The 20242-nt window shown below is 40.8% G+C and overlaps 1 protein-coding gene across 1 annotated transcript in view; it reads left to right on the forward strand.

Moving 5' to 3' along the window:
* The window catches only part of LOC126408619 (carbohydrate sulfotransferase 8-like), a 69143-nt gene that overhangs the window by 18949 nt on the left and 29952 nt on the right, over positions 1–20242 (forward strand). The window contains exon 2 of the mRNA XM_050074286.1: positions 13328–13521. Within this exon, the coding sequence (XP_049930243.1) occupies positions 13401–13521 (121 nt within the window). The 5' untranslated portion in view covers positions 13328–13400. The remainder of the gene's footprint in view (positions 1–13327; positions 13522–20242) is intronic.

Consider the following 20242-nt stretch of genomic DNA (forward strand, 5'->3'; position numbering starts at 1 on the left):
CTACACACTCATCTCTACATTCTCATCCCTACTACACACTCATCTCTACACACTCATCCCTACTACACACTCATCTCTACACACTCATCTCTACTACACACTCATCTCTACACTCTCATCCCTACTACACACTCATCTCTACACACTCATCCCTACTACACACTCTCATCCCTACTACACACTCATCTCTACACACTCATCTCTACACATTCATCCCTACTACACACTCATCTCTACACACGCATCCCTATTACACACTCTCATCCCTATTACACACTCTCATCCCTACTACACACACTCATCCCAACTACACACTTATCTCTACACACTCATTTCTACACACTCATCTCTACACATTCATAACGACACACTCTCATCTCTACTAGCTCATGTCTACCACANATTACACACTCTCATCCCTATTACACACTCTCATCCCTACTACACACACTCATCCCAACTACACACTTATCTCTACACACTCATTTCTACACACTCATCTCTACACATTCATAACGACACACTCTCATCTCTACTAGCTCATGTCTACCACACACTAATGTCTACACACTCATCTCTACACATCCATAACTACGCACTTTCATCTCTACTAGCTCATGTCTACCACACACTAATGTCTACACACTCATCTCTACACATTCATAACGACACACTCTCATCTCTACTAGCTCGTCTACTACACAGTAATGTCTACACGCTCATCTCTACACATTCATCTCCATTAACTCATGTCTACTACACAAATATCAACACTCCCCTGTACACACTCATTTCTACACACTCATCAGTCAGTGCAGGTTGACCTCACTGTGCTTCAGTGACTCAGGACTCTCCTGGTAATTTACCCATCATGCTGTGTCATCTTCTGACCACCAGTTTGAATTATTTTTACTTTGATCTTTTCTGTCTTTGAATACTACGATTCCCATGATCCTCAGCTGCTGTTGCTGTGATGAAGAAGACTGTCAGAGGTGTGAATCAGAGCAACAGTCCATTTAAAACAATTTGTTTTTTTAAATTGTTAATAAAACACGTCGTCATGGTTACCGAATTAATTCAGGCCTGATCCAGATGGAGAAAGTGAAATTGATTTAATTCCTCATCATGGTAAAGAGTATTAAAGCTGTTATTGAGGCTGCTGATAGCCTGACTTTATTATAAGACACTTCCTGTTGGTTTCTCCTCCAAACTGTCACCAGTCTGTCTTTTTTTTTTTTTTTTTTTAAAGTAAAGTAGGGACAAAATGAGGGAAAGATGGCCTGACGATGATTAAATATTAAAAACCAGTGAGCTCAGACTTCATTTAGCTGCTCAGGACCAACACATTCAACCTCTGCTCACCTCAGCACACGACACGATGATGATGATCTGAATAAACACAGATAGACGTGGAGTTTTTCCAGTATATCCCATAAGATTACAGTCTCATCAGGGAATGAAGGATTAATCTACTTAGCTCCTGTTGAAGAGGCTACAGGCCCTTTATTGTGGCGGAGGAGGTGGCTTATCAACTCATCGGATTTACAGATTATATTCCTGATTATATTTACGGTACTTTTATATTTCTGTCCGTTGCAATCATCCAGCTGGATTTACAGAATATTTCCCATGAGGTGTTTGAGTTAGACAAACGTTTGATTAGAAAGTCCGGTGAGCAGCTGTTTGAAATGAAACTCTGTGTTTGTGAGGTGTTTTTAAAGATCTTCAGTGGAGACCAATGGGATTGGAGCTGAGAGCCACAGACAGGAAGTCAGACTGTTGAGAGACAGACGGACGTGTTGTTGGTCTGAGTCCAGACGAGTGACAGCAGACTGATCCTTTAATGCATTTAAACTGTATCTGTGTTGACCTACAAACTAAATTTCTCTCAGGAGGACACACTCCACTCATTATTATTATTATTATTCTTTTAGGAAAAATAAAGAAAACAAAGAAATGAACAGCTGACTCTGATTCCAGGCTGCAAATTAAAACCAACTGATGTGTAAACTCCAGTTTCCAAATAACCCAAATGACTTTATTAATGAATTCGCCGCTATAAAATTACTCAAAAGTTAATTTCAGAAAGCGGTTGTAGGCAAATGGAGGGAGACTAAGTACACATACAGTTGTTAAAAACATCGAGAGCTATAAATCTGTAAAGTTAATCATGCTGTGACTTGCAGTTTTCTGCTCGGTCACCTTAATTTCAGGGACAACGAGGGACGTTTGTGTCCCCGAGCTCTCGGTACAGTGTCTCACCCTGGACGCTGCTGCTGCTGCTGCTGCTGCTGCTGTGTGCATACATGATTCTCCAGAGTGGAGGCTTCACAGAAGGAGAGGAGACAAAGAGTCCTTGGCCTCGTGCTGAACTCTGAAGAATTAGTGCCAAATGATTTCTGTGAGTTGAGTCCAATCTGTCATTACACTGAATAGAGCTCGTTTCTGTCCTCCTTCCTCAACTCTTTATTGCTGCGCAGAGCAAAGTGAAAGACACAGTTTTTCATTTCCAACTGTAAAGACACCACAAAGCGTTTGTATTGATGATGATGATGTTGCTGCAGAAGGATCTGTGATTAGAGACTTTCTATCTGAGAGGATAAAAACAGATCAAATGTCTTTAAGACGTGTATTTGTTTAAAAATCAATTTGTACTGTCAAGACCCTGAAGTGGCCTTAAATTAAATACTCTATAGTTTAAAGAACATTTTTCATTTCATTTATTTGACTCATGACCTCCCCCAGTAGCCAGTAATTCTTTTTAACTGCAATACAGAGTGGATATCTTCCTAACTCCCCATATACCTGATTATTGCAGGTTATAGATATCTATTGGTAGTATCCGAGTCTTGAAAAATACTGAAAGGACGTCTTCCAAACCTTATCCTCAATCATCAACTTTGGCCTGCAACCCAACCTTCTGGTCGCCCTCTGATGATGAGAGGATGATGTACTGTATACTTGACTCTGATCCAATGGCGTACACTGTCTTTCGCCTCTCTGCTGGCCAGACAGGCAGTTCTAGTCAGATGGAGGGACGCTGCCCCGCCCACTCATGCCCAGTGGCTGACGGACATTACGTCTTAATCTTGAAAACATATGTTACTCAATTGGTAACTCAGATGAAAAATTCCAGAAGGTGCGTGGCCCCTTTCTGAAGTACTTCCAGAGCTTGGATTTTGTGTTTGTCTCTTGTTCTTGTTGCTTTTTGTCAGTGTCTGATAAAGTACCCCATTATTCTGAACCTGCCTTTTACATAGGCATCTCTCCTTCTCTCTCTTAATATTAAACCTGACTTTCAGCTCATCTGTCATTTCTGCACTAGTCAGGAGATGGAGGACCGTCCTGTTGACGATCTTCCGGATGTTATTTGGTGTTAGTGAGGATGGGGAGGATTGTGATTGGATGTCATGCTTTGTTCCTCGTCATATATATGGGCTTCGTTGAGTTTGATTCTTGCTGTGAATATACATTGTGTAAACCTGTTAAAATTGAACAAAAAATATTCTTGATTTTTTTTTTAAAAAGTACAGATATTATACCAGGAAATGACTTTGGTAGAAGTTAAAGTTGAATGTTAGAATAGTAAAAGTCTTTAAGTGTCTGATATTTACTGTACTTAACTATTAAAAGTAATTTTATGATCTTAAAAGTACTTAAATATTAAAAGTATAAGTATAAGTTTGTTAATGTTTGTAATAGAAAAGCAAGCGGTCAGAATAGTTAAGATTATTAAGTATATTTCTTCTTAACATGTACACAACCCAAAAAATGGAGTGCATATTACATGTAAAGAAAAATGAGGTCCGCTTCACAACTTAAGGGATTTAAAAACCAAAATCCAGTTTTTCCTGCCTCCTATTCCTTCATCCGTCCATCCATCTCTTCCTCCGTCCTTCATCCTTTACTTCCCTGTGATGCAGATGCTTTGGGTAAATGTGTGCTTTTAGTAAAAGTATGCATTTTATTTAGGAAATATAGTGGAGAAAAGGTGACAGTTGGCAGAAAAAGTACAGACACTCCCACAAAATACTTGCATACTGTAAAGAAATGTAATTACTTTGGTACGTTACACTACTGAATATGTAACACCAGTGACTCAGAGAGAGAAGAGGTCCACCTGCACATCAGCTGGTGTTAATGCAGAGACAGGTGACAGGTGCACACAGGCGTTCTCTAATAACAAGAGGAAGGTAGTTACTGCAGTTGTCCTGTAGTCAGCAGTGACTGAGACAGCGGTTCATGGATCCAATTAACAGACTTTAAAACATGAGGTCTTCTTCACAGCCTCGAGACAGATTCATTCAGTTTGAGTCAAAACTTTACCTCCTTCTATTGTCCATATATAATTAACTGTTACTTCTCTTTATCTCTGATGTCCATTCAGAGTAAAGGTCCAGAAATCCACATAGAAATCCCCACGCCTGTTTTACACTTGTCACAGCAGACAGAGGGGAATATTCTGTTCAGTTTAGCCTTGGAGAAATGCAGGCGACGAATGACTGTAACTGAATACCTTGAAGTCTAGCATTAATGGAACATTTTTTAATTCTTTGTAACCCTCTCACCTGTATCCTTTGACCAAGTCTCTTTAATACGGAGAAAAAGGGTTGCCAGAGTAAAGAGACAGACAAAATTGGAGATCAAATGCTTGGATGTGGGAGCTCTAGTCATGAGGTCATAAAAGTCGTGTTGTGTGGGCAGTGTGTCAAAATTAGGTACTAGCTGTCTCACCAGATTTCTAATTTGGAGGTAACTGAAAAAGTGACCAGGAGGGAGATTGAATTTGGCCTGGATACTGGCAGCAAAAACATTTTTCTGTCCACTATTCAACGCCATAACTCAGGAACAGAAGGGGAGACATTTGGTCAGATACTGAATTGGTGACACTAATCTGGAAACTGTGCTGATTGTATAGATCGTCTCTTCTGCCGGGGAGAAAGATGTGTGTGAAGCATCCGTGTTTTCACAGACATGGATGTAATCTGTAACTGCAACTTGACTGGTTCACCGAGGCATTCAGGCGCGAGGCGATAATTCTAGTTTCCTTCGCGAAACCTTTTGATGCAGCATCAGAAAACTCTTTTCTGATCCATGACAGCGTTAATTCAGACTCATGTTCCACTGAAAACAGACAGACTGTGGATCTGTGTCACTTTATTATGGTGCTTTTAGTTTCAATACAAAGAAAAGAGGCTGGAGCTTCTCTGCCTTCACTCTGACTCTGAATCCATTTCAGAGCAGAACAAAAGCTCAGAAGCTTCATCTGTGCAACAAAAGAGCTGCTGTACGTCTGATTCTCTGTGACTGAGGACGCTCAAACTTCATCTCATTAAACATTCTGAACCGACACACAAGCTCGGCCGGTCACATGAGGAATATATATAACATATACTCAATATATGGACGTTAATAATTTAGTGCAGCAGCCAGTTTACTTAGGCAGGATTAACAAGCTTCACACATCCACAGGGACTTAACTGATAACTGATAATTAACTGATTAACTGATATTGATCGATTTGAATCGGATGAATCAATTATTTTAGCCCAGCCCTGATCTACATACATGTAAACTGAGTGTCAGATGGAGACCTGTGGTTCTGCTGTAACATCAGAGACGAGCAGGGGTGGTTTGAGGGTTCAGCTGACGTCCTGTAGAGCTGAAACATTTGATTTATCAGTCTGTTGTTTAACGGGAAAAAAATAATAATTTAAGTGGTGTTCTGTTGTCTTATTTGTCAGCTGTGAGGATCTGATGCTTTTCTTTGTCTCTTGTGACAGTGAACTGAATATCTTTGTGCTTGAGAATATTAACAAAACTTGATTTATCAAGGGCATCTCATACAAAAAGCTGCAAAACAGTGAGCTTCACAAAACCTGAAGACATCACAGAAAGACGTAAGAGACAAGAGCATTACAAACAACAGAAAGGATAATTTAAAAACAAAAATAAATTATGTAGGCTACTAAAAGTGTTTAAATTTCAAGGTTGTCACACACTTTGGTGGAGCAGACAAGACTAATACAGAACAGGTGTGAAGGGAAGACTCTGGGAACAGGGAAGGACTAACGAGACAGGTGTGATAGAAAACAGGCGGGAAAACACACAAAGACAGGAAGTAAAACCAGACACGACACATGAGGAGAGAATATACAAAATAAAAACAGATTAAACATGAATGAATAAAACAAGGAACACAAACAGAAAACTCCAATGTGTGTTTTGAATTAAAGCTGCCACTGTATTCTATAATATTCTATATTCTAACATTTTATAAACCAGACATTTAATCAATCCATTAGTCGATAATGAAAGTAATTCACCTTCAGAGCTCAACAATAAGGATTACCCAGTGGTCCGGGGCAAGTAAAATGCCATGTCAGGCTAATAAATCACGCAGCTCACTGCCCAACTGGGGAAGTGATGGAAAAGGATTAAATTATAAGGCTGGAGACTAACAGCCTCCCATTGTCTCAGGGACAATAGAAAATGTGTGTGGGATGAACAGAGTTCTTCTCTGGAGACGCCTTCAGGACCAAAGGGAGCGTCGTGCATGAAGTGATGTATAACTATGGAATAGCAGTGAAGTGTAAAAATATGAAAGGATGCACGATGCGGTACACTCACAGTTATTACTGAGCTGAATTTAATGCTTGTGTTAAATGATGATGCATGATTTATGGCTGTTGGGAGGAGTTTGTCTTCAGAGCTTTAAGCCATGGTTTAGGTTAAACTGAAAAGATTTCTTACAGAAAGGTTGCTCTAACAGAAAGCCCTTATGGTTAGCTTATCCCATGAGCTATTTTATGTGTTAGTGGAGTCAGTTTCAAGTTAACTTTACTGCACTTAGTATTTATGTGTTGTTTTTATCTTTTATGGCCCAAAGCAAAGAAGACAGGGGTGGCAGCTTCCTCTGTAACAGATTGTGTTAAATGGCTGTATTATATCGTCTCATATTGATCACAGGCCCCTAAATCGAATCGAAACTGTATTGTGGCAGACTTTGTAATATCGACAAATATCGTATTGTTGTCCAAAGAATCGATATGATATTGCATCATGATGAAACTGGTGATTTACACCCCTAATAATAAAGCTACATTATGAACAACGTGTTGAAATCAGAAATCAGAGGAAGAGCTAGTTACTAAACCTCAGTGATAAAACCTTCATTAAAGCAGCTGTGCGGAACTTTTCGTTTTCGTTGATTTTAGTGCCCCCTTTTGTCGCAGCGGTATGACACCCACAGCCTGCTGTCATAAAATCTTGACTGCAACTGGCAATTACCGCATGCATTTGTTTTGGAGAGCGAGAGGATTAACTAACGTCAGGTCAGTCCGGTCAGTGGAAACAGCAAAATGACTCAGTAAATTCTCGTGTTGTGTTTCTGTTCTGATCTAATCCTAACACAGCAAAGCTGTTACCTGCAGCCTTCGCTTGCAAAGCTAACGCTACTAACATTAGGTCAGTCCAAGTAATTAGTGCTAACATGCTAATGTTACACAAGTTAGTAGTAAAGTAAGACCTGTTCATAAATGTTCTGGTGTAGCTCTGAATTTCTTACAAACTGAGGACAACTGCCTGCTGTATATTGGTGTTCATGGTCACAGTCACAGATAATTTTGTGTTGTTTGTTGTAACGTTACTAGACAAAAGCGGTTCACATCAGCTAACATTAAATTTAGCTTGCTTATAACTTCCATGTCGTCATATATTGAAGTGAAACAACGTCTAACAAGTTGCAGTATATTCTCTAAATAAAAACAAAAATTACATACCTGTCGATGAGGAAAAGGGCCAACTCGGGATCAGTTTTAAAACCTTTCAAATCTCTCAGCTCTCTCCACTTGGTGAATGCCCGACCGAGGTTTACACGCATTTGGGCTTGAGCCCTATCACTGTCCCGTTTAGCCTTCTTCTGTTCTTCTGTTCTTTTTCTTTTAGATGGTGCTCCTTCTTTATCCGCCATGACATCGAAAGTACAACCAAGTCCTTATAGATACATCTGGTAAAACTGTTGTGTTCAGCAATGCCCGTTGCGTATACCGCTTACTTGGAGAACACTCTCTGTAAACATGGCTCCTTCTTCTTCTGTGGTTTATTGACTGCGTAAACATGGCTCCTTCTTCTTCTGTGGTTTATTGACTGCGGGCTGCTGCGGGTGTGCAGAATCACTTCCGCCTCGGGTGCCATATACTGGTTTGCTGACTTCCGCTGTCCATCCGACCCGCGCGAGGCTACGCTAAATAGCCATATAGAGAAAGGCTTTTTTGTCGCTGTTGGGTTCAAATAAATATGCGGATCTTCAAGGAGGGGTGATACGAACTAGGGACAGTTTTATTAATGGTAAAAAGTTCCGCACAGCTGCTTTAATGTGTTTTCTTTAACTGGAAAAACTGGATCAGATTTCAAGCCTCACCAGTCTCTGAAACATCAGACCAACACAGCAGCTTCTGCTGCCCAGTAAGACCAGTGAGACCAGTGACGAGTCCTTCAACATCAGTCAGAGCAGAAACACCAGTTTGTCTTCTGACTCCAAAGACTGAAGAATTTTCAGAGACTCATCAGTCACTTCCAAATATATTTTGGTGTTACTTACCCTGACCTCAGGTCAGCCAGTGTTTTATACTTAGTTCAGCAGCTGCTGCACGAAATAGACCTCAGTGTCACAGAGGGGGGAGGTGAACTCAACTTTGTCAACAGACACATACAAGATAATGTGGAGAAGTTTAGTTGTGAAAATCACCTGAGTTATTATTGTTGTTGTTGTTCTTTTTTATGACAAAGAGAGAAATTAATTTACCAGCTGACTCTGATTCCAGGCTACAAATTAAAACCAACTTATTTTATGTCCAAAAGAATCTGAGATTATGTTCCAGCTTCTTGAAAATGTAAACTGATTCTGCGGTTTTGAGTTGTTTGTCGCCCAAAACAAGATATTTGTATACAATTTCAATTTGTCACCCTAGAGACCAAATGATTAATAGAGAAAATAATGCACAGATTAGTGGAAGATTACTGAAGGTTTCCATTAGATGCAGCTCTACACAGATTTAAACATGAAGGAGTTTAGGTCTGACACAACTTAGAAAAATGTAAATCTTATTATGTCAACACCCACCACCTGTTCATCTGAACAAAAACAACTATAAAACAGAGACTTCTTAACTGTTGGTGTTAAACATGGATTTGTTTTCTTAATAATAATCCAGTATAATGTCGTGGTCCAGTCAGATCTCCTGAGCTCTTTAGTGATTGATGCAACTATAATTAAATTCATTTATCAAACTGAAGCCATCTGGACTTTCTGTCTGGTCACAAATCATCTTTAGCGCAATGAGGTCAAACTCTGAGACCTGACTGACAAACACACTAATAACTTTATATCAGAGGTTTTTATCTGCTTAAAGCAGCTGTAAGGTATTATTATGACAGGGTGTTGAGTGTCGCTGGTAGAGAAAGATCAGCTGAATCTTCATAGAGCTTTATGGTGACTTTCAGCTCATTGTTTACCTGTCTGACCACAACTGTACTGTTCTGGTTCACTCTCAGGGTGCTTTCACACCTGCCCTGTTTGGTTCAGTTCAATCAAACTCAAGTTCATTTGCCCCCTAAGTGCGGTTCATTTGGGCAGGTGTGAACACAGCAGTCACACTCAGGTGTGCACCAACACAACCTGACCGAGACCTTCATGAAGAGGTGGTCTCAGTCCGGTTACAAATGAACTCTGGTGCGGTTCGTTTGTGGTGAGAACGTGTTCCGACCTGGATCTGAACCAACTGCAGTCACATAACACATTGTTTGGGTTAAACATGAGCATGTTACAGTCCTGGAGGATTATTAATGTGCACCTCCTCCTGTACTGCCTTAATATGCACATTCAGCACATCCAATGCATCAAAACATTGTTTTCTAGTTGGAGCCGCGCCTCGTTTTCAAACTGTATGGTTTGACTAAAATGAACAATGACAGCAATATAGTCCACGATGAGCAGCGCTAAAATCAACCTGCGTAGTTGTCCCTCCATTGTGACATTAGAAAGTGTCACATTTATCTTGCAAGTGTACTCTTCTTCAATGTTTGCTTTACTTCCTGGATTTTTATCACAATGAGGTTTTAAAGCCGTGTTCGGCGTGATGATGTTCTGTAGTCTCATGTAGCCACTTGTTAGCAACCGCCAACACCTAAAGGCTTTAAAATATATATGAGCAGGGTAATTACTGATGTATTTTATGTCGTAGAACAAAATGTTAAAGTCTCTTCAGCTGTGTGATCTTATTTCAGGCATCTAACCAAAAAATCCCATTCAAAAAACCTGTTGGCTTCAACAGGACGTACTAACGTACTGGCTCATCTCTGGGTTTGAGGACTCATTCCAGCACCACTTTGTTTTGGACTTTCATCAAGTGACACAAACACAAAGACTCCTGATGAATCATCATTTTAATCTGTAACCGCTGGATGTGGAAATAACGTTCAACACATCAACTTAAAGGTCATAATGTGTTAATGTTGACTTCACTACAGAAACATAAGTTGGTGACGCTTTAAGGGCCCTTTAGCTGTTTTATTGGAGGTGCTCTGGTATCTTTCAGTCCTCATCGGCCAAAAGTAATTTAGAGATTCAGTTAAATTAGACATTTGTTGGTGTTTACTCCCATCATGGCTGCTCAGTGAGCTGAGGTTGGAGCAAAGCAGGAGGCTTCATCAATCCTCTGAGCTGCTGTTTCACGAATTAATATCAGCTCAGCCTGCAGTGTGAACCTGTGTGTGTGTGTGTGTGTGTGTGTGTGTGTGTACCTGCACAGGTTATTTCCATAGCAACCATAGAGTCGCACCTGCTGAGGGAAGCTGTTTGAGTGCACTCCAGAGAAACAGATGTTCCTGCATGGCCCCATGGGAACAGGAAGCGTGAAGTCAGCAGATTCTTCAGCAGTAAACACACACGCACGTACAGTCAGTGTACAGTGTGTGCAAACACGGTTTTATTTAGAGACTGTCCTCCCCCCAAAAAAACAGCCGAATCAGTTGTTTCAGCAAATGCCCCTAAACTACATCTGTTAATGTCACAGTGAGAGCGCCCTCCAGTGGTCGGAGGAGTTATGACTCTTCAGAAGAAGGTTATGGTGTTAATTCTGCAGTTGTTCAAACATTCAAACACACCTCTGCAATGTGGAGAGAGCCTACAGGTGTATCTGTCTGTGAACGATTTGTCACCTGCAATTTGATTTTTGGAGGCTTTAAACTGAAAACAGTTTCTCACGGTGACGTCATTAAATGTCCTGTTTAAGACAACAACAGTTTAAAACTCTAAAGAGATTTAGTTTAATGTGAAATATAGCAGACAACAAGAAAGAAATCCAGGAAATAGACTCAGTCAATAAACGAATCGTTTTAGCTCTGTATCATGTTTCTCTAACTTTAATAGTGTTAACTTTAACCCTTATGAGTAGAGGTGAGTCCAGAGTCACTTGCCATGTTTCCATCAGCCTGTTTATCCAGAGTCACTTGCCATGTTTCCATCAGCCTGTTTAGATGTGCATCTAGAAGTATCGCATCGAAAAATTATGATGGAAACGCCAAAATTCGAAATTAAAATCCCCTGATTCGCACAAACTAAAATANTGATTCTAATCACTTTTGGATGGAAACATAGCTACTGTTCAGTGTGAGTTTGATACAGCAGGAAAAAATAAACTCATCAGTATCTCCTAGTTATCGTGTATGTAGAACAGATGGTAGAACAAAGTCAGGCACAATCCTCCCTGAGGGAACATTTTGTTAAACTATTTCCATGATAAAAATAAGGAACATTACAAACACTTGTGTATCGTAATGTACTAACATTGAACAAACACTTTCCCATAATGCAACAGGTCACAACAGGCTGTAACACTGAAAAGCTTCTCTTATGAAATCAAACTGAAAATACTAAATAAATAATAAAAACTAAATCGTGCATTAGGAGGAGTGTTTCAGTTGTTCCACCTTTGTTTAATCATTCGAAACAACAAAACATTTATCATCCTGGTGAGCGTCACATCTGGGTGATGATGTTAAATGTGTGTTAGCATGTTGGATGTGTTTCCATTTACAACACAGACACGCTGTCCTCATCTTACACAACTGTCTCTTCGTTGTTCTTGTAGCTGACCTGCAGGAACCTGTCTTCCAGCTCCGCGTTTTCATCTGTGTGACTGACTCACAGCCAATCAAATCGTTGCGCTAACCTCAGCACATTTTGGAAACAGCGTACGGCTAAAACAAAAAACAGCCACACTGCTACAGCCTTACTGTGACAATTCGGTTCAAATACAGGAATCCTTACACTTGTACTGTTAGAGCTGCACTGTAACAGCCGTACCATGACAGCCAGAACAATACAGCTGTACTTTTACAGCCGTATTGCTAAAGCCGTACTGTGACAGTTTGGTTCCAATACAGAAATCTTTACAGCCACACTGTTACAGCAGTACCGCTTCAGCCAGACCATTACAGCTGTAATGTTATAGCCGAACTGTTACAGCTGGACATTGACGGTTTGGTTCAAATACAGAAATCATTACAGCCGTGGTTATTATGATCGTCTCTCTAAGCAGGTAATGTGCGTGTCTGAACATGCTACCAACAGTGTTCAAATAAACACAAGAAATGTGTGCTCTAGAGAAAGGATCAGCACTCAGTGAATAACCTCCTAAGCCCTATGATAAGCTGTTATGGCAAGGCTTAACTATACAGACCAGTGAGCAGTGATAACTAACACGTATTTGGAGTCATCAGGTGGGAGCCTCCTTTCACCAGTGTTTCGTCTAGTTGGTCCTACGACACCTCCAGGAGGCTAGACAGTGATCTCTGGCGTCCCAGAGACACTCCCCTAATACCAGCTCTCACTGCTCCCCACACCAACCCAATAACCTCCTTTACCTTACTTACACATGGCTTTCTCAGCCCAAACAGCACTGCCACCTTCAACAAACCCAGAGATATAACAAGTCACAGACAGATGATGATCCTGCTGAGGTCAGATCATAACGTTACAATCGCTGTATGTTGTGTTTTAATTTGGAGGAGCTGTTGACTGTTTGTGTGTCGTGGTCTCATCTTCCTCCTCACAGTGTGAACCTCGCAGCTCATGCAGATGTTAACAGATGTTAGTGTCTGAACAGGAATGTGACAACTTCTAGTTTCTCTGCAACATTTTAATGATCAGTCAGCTGATCTCAGTACAGCAGAGCCTAACTGGAGTCATGTTCCCTCCTCAGCTGTGAAGCCTCACATGTTGATACGTGTAACGAACAGTTTGTTCCCTCCTCTGTGTCTGCAGGCTGTGCAGTGGTGGCTGATCTGGGGTCAGCCTGGTGGACTTTAGGCTGCAGGACTGTGCGCTGCGAGTGGTCATGAAGCTGCCCTGCTCCCTGTACGGCTCCCTGTGGTTCCTCTTGCTGCTGGGAGCCGGATCTCTGCTGCTGCTCGTCCGCCTGCAGGACCTCACCGAAGTGGTGCTGCAGCAGACCCCAGGTCAGTGCTGCCTCTGAGCTCCGCTGGCTGCTGATCAGTTTGAACTGGAGGCAAACACAGTGTTAACTACATTCTCTCACATCTCTCACTACATTTCTGTCTCTCTTCCTCCTCCTCTTCCTCCTCCATTTGACGATCACAGTTCTGACTTGTGAGCATAAAAATGATTAAAACCCTGTCGCCTGCAGTGCTGATGTTCTGTTCTGCTGTTGATGTTGGTTATTTTGATACTTTTAGCACCCGCCGTGGTGTCTGCAGCTCTCTTTCTCTGTTTTTTTTAATTAATTGTCTCTTTTTTGGTTAAAGCTTGTAGGTCTGCACTGAGGAAGCAATTTTAAGTTGTGTTATTAGTTATAGTTATATAGTTATACACACATACTGCAAAGTGTTTGTCTGTGGAGGAGATTTTGAAACTGTGAGGCGTTTTTACAGGGGAGAGGTGGGAGAGAGGTGAGGTAAAGTTACTGTGTGTGGTGAAAGGGCAGGTGCATGCAGGTGTTCTGTAATGTCAGCAGGATGTTAGGTAGTGGTGGGCAATACCACAAAATTTGGTTTCAATCAGATACTAAATAAAACAGGGCAAGAACCACCAATATCAATACTGATACAATACTTTTTATTATCAAAAGTGGCTTTTTTATTTTGGGCTGGGAGTGGTATGTCATGATTTATGAGGTGAACCAACCAACGCTGAAGACCTGATTGGACTAAAATATTAATTTCACTAGGCTACTATATATACCTGGAATATTCCTCGTCTAAGCTGCTTGAAAGAGGCTCTCCCAGTGAACTCTGTCTCTGTGTCAGAGGTCTGGACGCTGAGGCATTTCTCTTCTCCTCCCTTGTTTTTAGTTGCAGCTCCAAGTTCTGTTTCTCATGTTTTTTTCCTCTTTCATTAATCCATCACTGCTATTATGTGTCGGATAAAACTAGTCAGGCTCGAACATACTATCCTCATTGAATGTCCTACGGTAACGTGGATGCGCACGCCATTCTATTCACAGTACAATTACGGTCCATGTCTACCCTGGAAATCCAGAGTTCTCGCAAGAGCATAATTTGAATTTGCTCAGTGAGTCACTCTGACAATCAGTAATGATGCTCATTACCCATGCCGTTGGAGCCGAGTTGCACCAATCACATCGGTGTATCTGATATAGGCGGGCCAGAGGCAAGCTAAACAGATGACGACAGCGCTGCGACGAAGAGGTCCGGAATCAGTCAGTAAACACTGCAAGATGGCTACGGATGAACACCAGTTGTTTGAAACGGCTTTGGCCGCTACAATGAACGAGTTAGACTTGGCTTTTTCTCTAAAAGAGGAACAGAAGACGGTGCTCTTTCCTTTGCAAGAAGGACGTTTTTGCTGTTTTGCCGACGGATACGGCAAGAGTCTAATCTACCAGTTAGCTCCGCTGGTAGCTAAGCTCTGGATACGTCACCCCGTGTATTGTTCTGACTGGTCGTAGTGTTATCCAATTGCGTGCAGTGATATTTTCTAGGGATGCACCGAAATGAAAATTTGTGGCCGAAGCCGAATAATATTAAACGCTTGGCCGAATACCGAGTACCNGGCTGTTCAGGTACTTCTGGGCAGTCATGACGCCAAGAAGAGGATATTATTGGAGCTGACTTCTCCATCGCCGATAAGCCGATGGCCGCCATATTTGACAGGAATACATTACTGTCTGTGTCTGTGACCCCCGTTCAACCCACAACCAGTTGGATTCGCCTTTCGTTTCTGCTGCTGGTTGAAATCTGTAGGCTGCTCGCACAGCGTGCTGAATGATTTAAGCCTATTTTGCTCGCTCAAAACTATTTTTAGTCGCAAATGCGAGTTTACTCCGCCCGTCACGGCACGCTGTTTGATTGCGTTATCAAAACACGCCGCTATTATTCAGCCTTGCTTTTAACTTATTCCACCGAATACCGAATGTGTGTTTTTATGCAATATTCGGCCGAATATATTCGGTTACAGAATATTCGGTGCATCCCTAATATTTTAAAATGCATGCTTGGTGCCGCCCCTCGAGTTGGGTCATTTGCATTACTCATAGCCAGACCCTAAATCTTTCTAGATTTGGGTCTGAATTTCCAGGCTAGTCAGCCCCCAGCAGTAAACAGGAGGGCTGGGAGGTGGCCTCATCATCCTCCTACTGCCGGTATCTGGTGAAACTAAAAAGATGCAGCAGGAGTGAATCGTTTAAGTGCAGACAGCACAAAAGCAGTGGAGAAGCAAAGAGTACATGCACTAGATGTGCTCGGTTTTACTTTTGAAATACAAATATGTACGATGTGGAAGAGATTAACTAATCTCTTTTTTTGGTATTGATCCTATTCACGCTAAGATCGATCTTCTTGTATCAAGAGTTTCAGTATTTTAGGATCAAGCCACCCATCCCTTATGTGAGGTATCTTAGTTAGGTGCTGCAGCAGAGACGTACAGATCATGGAGGAGGTAAAGAAACTTCTTCTCCTCACTGATTGAAATGTGAACACAGACATGAAACACATGTTGATATCATTCAGTGTGACCGCTCATTATCTCTGATGTCCATAAAGAATAAACGGCCATAAATCCACTTAGAAACATAATGATTCTTGTTTCTATGATTTCTAAGTTTTCTTCAGCATCAGAGTAATCCAGTGACAGTTGTCTGTACGTCCACTGGGACACTGCAAACAGGAGCTGCCCACACGTCCTTCAGCTCACTGTGCATGGACACTCTTTGACACAGTGTCAGACTTCATATATGTACAATCTATAGAAAATGAGTTAGTATTTGATGGTGAAGTGAGATGTTGTTCTAGTGGGAGAAGTCAGAATCAAATTTCGATCAGGAGAGACTTGTTCTGAGAGAAAAGAATATTTATTTACATGTGCACATAAGTATGAGAAATGTGAAAAGTCTTGTGATTTGACCCCATGGTGATGTTATCTATTCCAGGAGGGTGGTAAAGATGTGGTAGATTAGGGAACTCCCCATATGGAGTCTGGATGCTGGTGGTGGTAACTGTGATGATGAGATGAAGAGGGAGCTGAGGATCTGGATGTAAAGAGGAGTGGGCTTTGAAGAGCTTGTCCTGGGCTCTGGATAAGGTGACTGGAGGTGAACGGGGTGGATTGACGATTCCACCTAAAATGACAGCTGACAGGAGCAGAGAGGAGAACAGATTTAAAGTTTAGCAGCAGCAACATGAATGACTGAAGGAGATTGTGGCAAAGTTTGACTGGCTAACCAATATCTGCTTTTGTTCTGTTATTCTCTAAGAAATGCACATTTCTGTATTTCTGCACAGACCACTAAAGAAATGTGTGATAATATTATTAATGAATAACAATGTGTCTGAGAAGTGAGAAACGAAACCTGCTTATAAAATAGACCCTTCAGTTAGTGTTTGTGTCAGAGCTGATCTGAGTTCAGTGGTGTCTCAGTCTATTGGCTCTCCTCTCTCATCACACCAACATGTCTTCTCTCCGGCTCCCAGGAAGCTGCAGAACAGGCCGTAATTGTTGTGTTGTGTCTCAGCGTGTGTTCGGTAATAAAGCTCCCATCAGGCTGTTTTTATGTGTCCATGTGAAAACACTGATGATGTCGGCAAATCACACACGCAAACATTTACAAGACTCAACTCTTTATTAACACACCGAGTTTGTTCTGGTTCATGTCGGACTTCTGATTTCACTAATTAGTCCCTACAGAGGCAACATGGAGTAATCATTATTCTCAGCACCAGTCAGTAAAACAAACACAGTGATGATGTTTGTATGCACAGAATATTCTGATTTCTGCCCTCACTCTGTAAAATACAACATTTTAACTAAGCTGTTTACATGGCTAATGAAAATGAATATTCCACTAATACTCATGTTTACATGCATCCGTGCACACTCTGATTAACGTACCCTAACGTGTCGTTTATCACGTTAAAATATACATCAGTGGAACGGCTGGAGCTGTATGTCATTTTGCTTCTTTGCATTGAAATGGATTATTTCAGTTTTCCACCAGTGGTTGAATTATTGGGCCGTGTGAACACAGCTTTTCGCTTTCATTCCTTCATCCACCTTCTTTAAAAAGGTCGGCGTTGTGATATTTGTGCATATCTAAAAACCTGTTGATATACAGGTCTTTCATAATGTTTAAAGTGGGTGTGTTTCTCCTTCAGACCAGAAATATGGGCTTCTCTTTTGGATATACATCTCTATCTCACAGGGCTGGGTGATATGGAGAAAATCAAATATCACGATATTTTTGTCCAAATACCACCTTAATAATCATTAGTAATGTGGATATGATGACAAATTTTGTAAAAGCAAATACCAGAACAGTTAAAACAGTCCAGTAAGTTCAGATTATTGCATCTCTTGTGTAAAACCAGGAGAAGACAAAACTTGCGATGTTACGATATTCAAATCTAAGACGATATCTAGTCTCATATCATGATATTGATATTATACCAATATATTGCCCAGTCCTGCTACCCCAGCCTTCAAACTGTTGGTGAGTTGGTTTTTGTAAAACGTTTCCATGACAATGCACAATACGCAAGAGGCTGTGTGTGTCACAAACTGCAGTTACAACCCCAGTTACAGCTGTATACATGTCCAAAGAATGCTCCTAAAACCTGAACAATATCATCAGACCCCATACGTCTTCATCAGAAATTGCTTAATTCATAAAAAGGCCTAATTCAGAATATCCAAACAGAATATGCTGTTTACAAGAGCTGCATTAAATTTAGAATATTGTCATCATGTCGGAATAATAGTGAACCATGCATATAAACGTAGCCAGTGTCGCCTGATAGTGTCGTACAGTTTGTAGTTCTTCTACACACACAAATAAAAACAACTTCAGGATCCTATGGTGACATCCCAAAATAAATATTCTGGTGAAGTCAGAGTGAGCCTCGCTGCTGTTGCTGGTTAGTTAACTGTTAGTGGGATGGAGATATGTGACAACAGGTGACGACAAATAACAGACCTTTAGCCTTGTTAGCATGTTAGCGAACGGTGAGCTACATAATATATATAATGAAATCATAAATATTAAACTGTTTATGAATGAAACAACCGGACAGGAAGCTTTTATGAATCAATGCATACATGATGAATCATATCAAAGTCATAAAGCAGTTTATTGATTATCACAGCAGAGATATTAAAAATAATGATCCTGTTACACAATGTTTGTATACTAGTGACGTTTTGTACAAGCAGAATCTTAATGTGACTCTTCAGTGTTTGAGTTGTAGAGCTGAAACAATCAGTCAAGATAAGATTTGCCTTTATAGTCTCCCTTTGTCTTGGACATTTGAGAGATCACAGGCGACAAAGCCACACACAACATGATACTCAGTTAATGATTTTCAGTCTAGGTTGGTTATCACATGATCAGTTCAGTTATTCTCTGAGTCCAGAAGTGAAGATCTGCTGCTTTTCTTGTCGTGTAGTTATTTATTGTGTTTCGGACTGTTGGTCAAATAAAGAATCTGAGGACATCAAGGATCTAATTTTTTAACATTGTAAACACACAAAATGAGGCCTGAAAGAGGCGTATGCTACTTCCTACGCAAAACCTGTGATCTATAAAAACAGACTTGATGGGAGAAACTTTGACCCACGCTTATGAACATTTTGGAGACAGGAAATTGGCGATGCAGATGGTGAGGTGGAAGGTATTACTATTATTACTAGTCCATACCCATTGAGTACAGCATACCATACCATGACTTAGTCATACCAAAAATTAAAAGAAAAAAATCAAACATTGGTCCACAGGGGGAGCCACAGCGATCGGTCGCATTTTAGCCATTTTTAAGCATTTTTCTGTTGTGATAGCGCCACCCAGTTGCCAATTAGAGTTAAATTTCTCCAGTCACCTTGAGGCGTCCTGTTCTACATATCTACCAAGTTTAGTAAAAATCGATATGGCGGTTAGGCCTAGATAAGAAATTAGCTCTCTAGCGCCCCCATTTTGTTTGATGGGGTCAATAATGGAGGGGTCCCCTCAGATTATGTGTGGTCATATGCCTACAAAGTTGCGTGGTGATGGGTGAAACCCTTGAGATGTTATACACCTTTATGTGATGAGCCACGCCCTCCGCAATATTCATTGCCTTATAGAAGCTCAGTTTTAGTAAGTTTTCCAACTTTTGCCAAGAGGGAACTTTAGATATTGGTCCCTAGATTATGTTCACCCAGTTTCATGCAGATCGCTCAAACTTCCTAGGAAGAGATCCATTTGAAGTGTTTTTCAAAAAATTCAAAATGGCGGAAAATCTATTTAACAGGAAGTTATGGGTTCTGGAGGCAAATGTGTTCCTCATGAGGAGAGGCATCTCTGTGCAAAGTTTCATGTCTCTACGACATACGGGGCATGAGATATGCCCATTCAAAGTTTGCAATTTCAGCCGGTTGCTATAGCGCCCCCCTTTGGCCAATTGATGTAATATTGCTTCATTCGCATCCTCCCATGACCCTCTACCACTGTGCCAAATTTCACATGGATTGACCAAGTCAGTGAGGAGAAAAACGTGGAACAGACACACAGACAGAGTTTTCGTCATTATATAGTAAGATAATCATTATTTCATGAAACAATTGCATGTTTCATTTATAAATTACTACATTAAATCTAGAAGATGGGAAAGAGAAATGTTTTACTATAGTTTGATTATTTTGTTTCCTTTTGGTGTTAAAACTGTAAAGCAAGTT

This window comes from Epinephelus moara, chromosome 20, assembly GCF_006386435.1.
Source record: "Epinephelus moara isolate mb chromosome 20, YSFRI_EMoa_1.0, whole genome shotgun sequence".
In the NCBI taxonomy this organism is placed as follows: Eukaryota; Metazoa; Chordata; class Actinopteri; order Perciformes; family Serranidae; genus Epinephelus; species Epinephelus moara.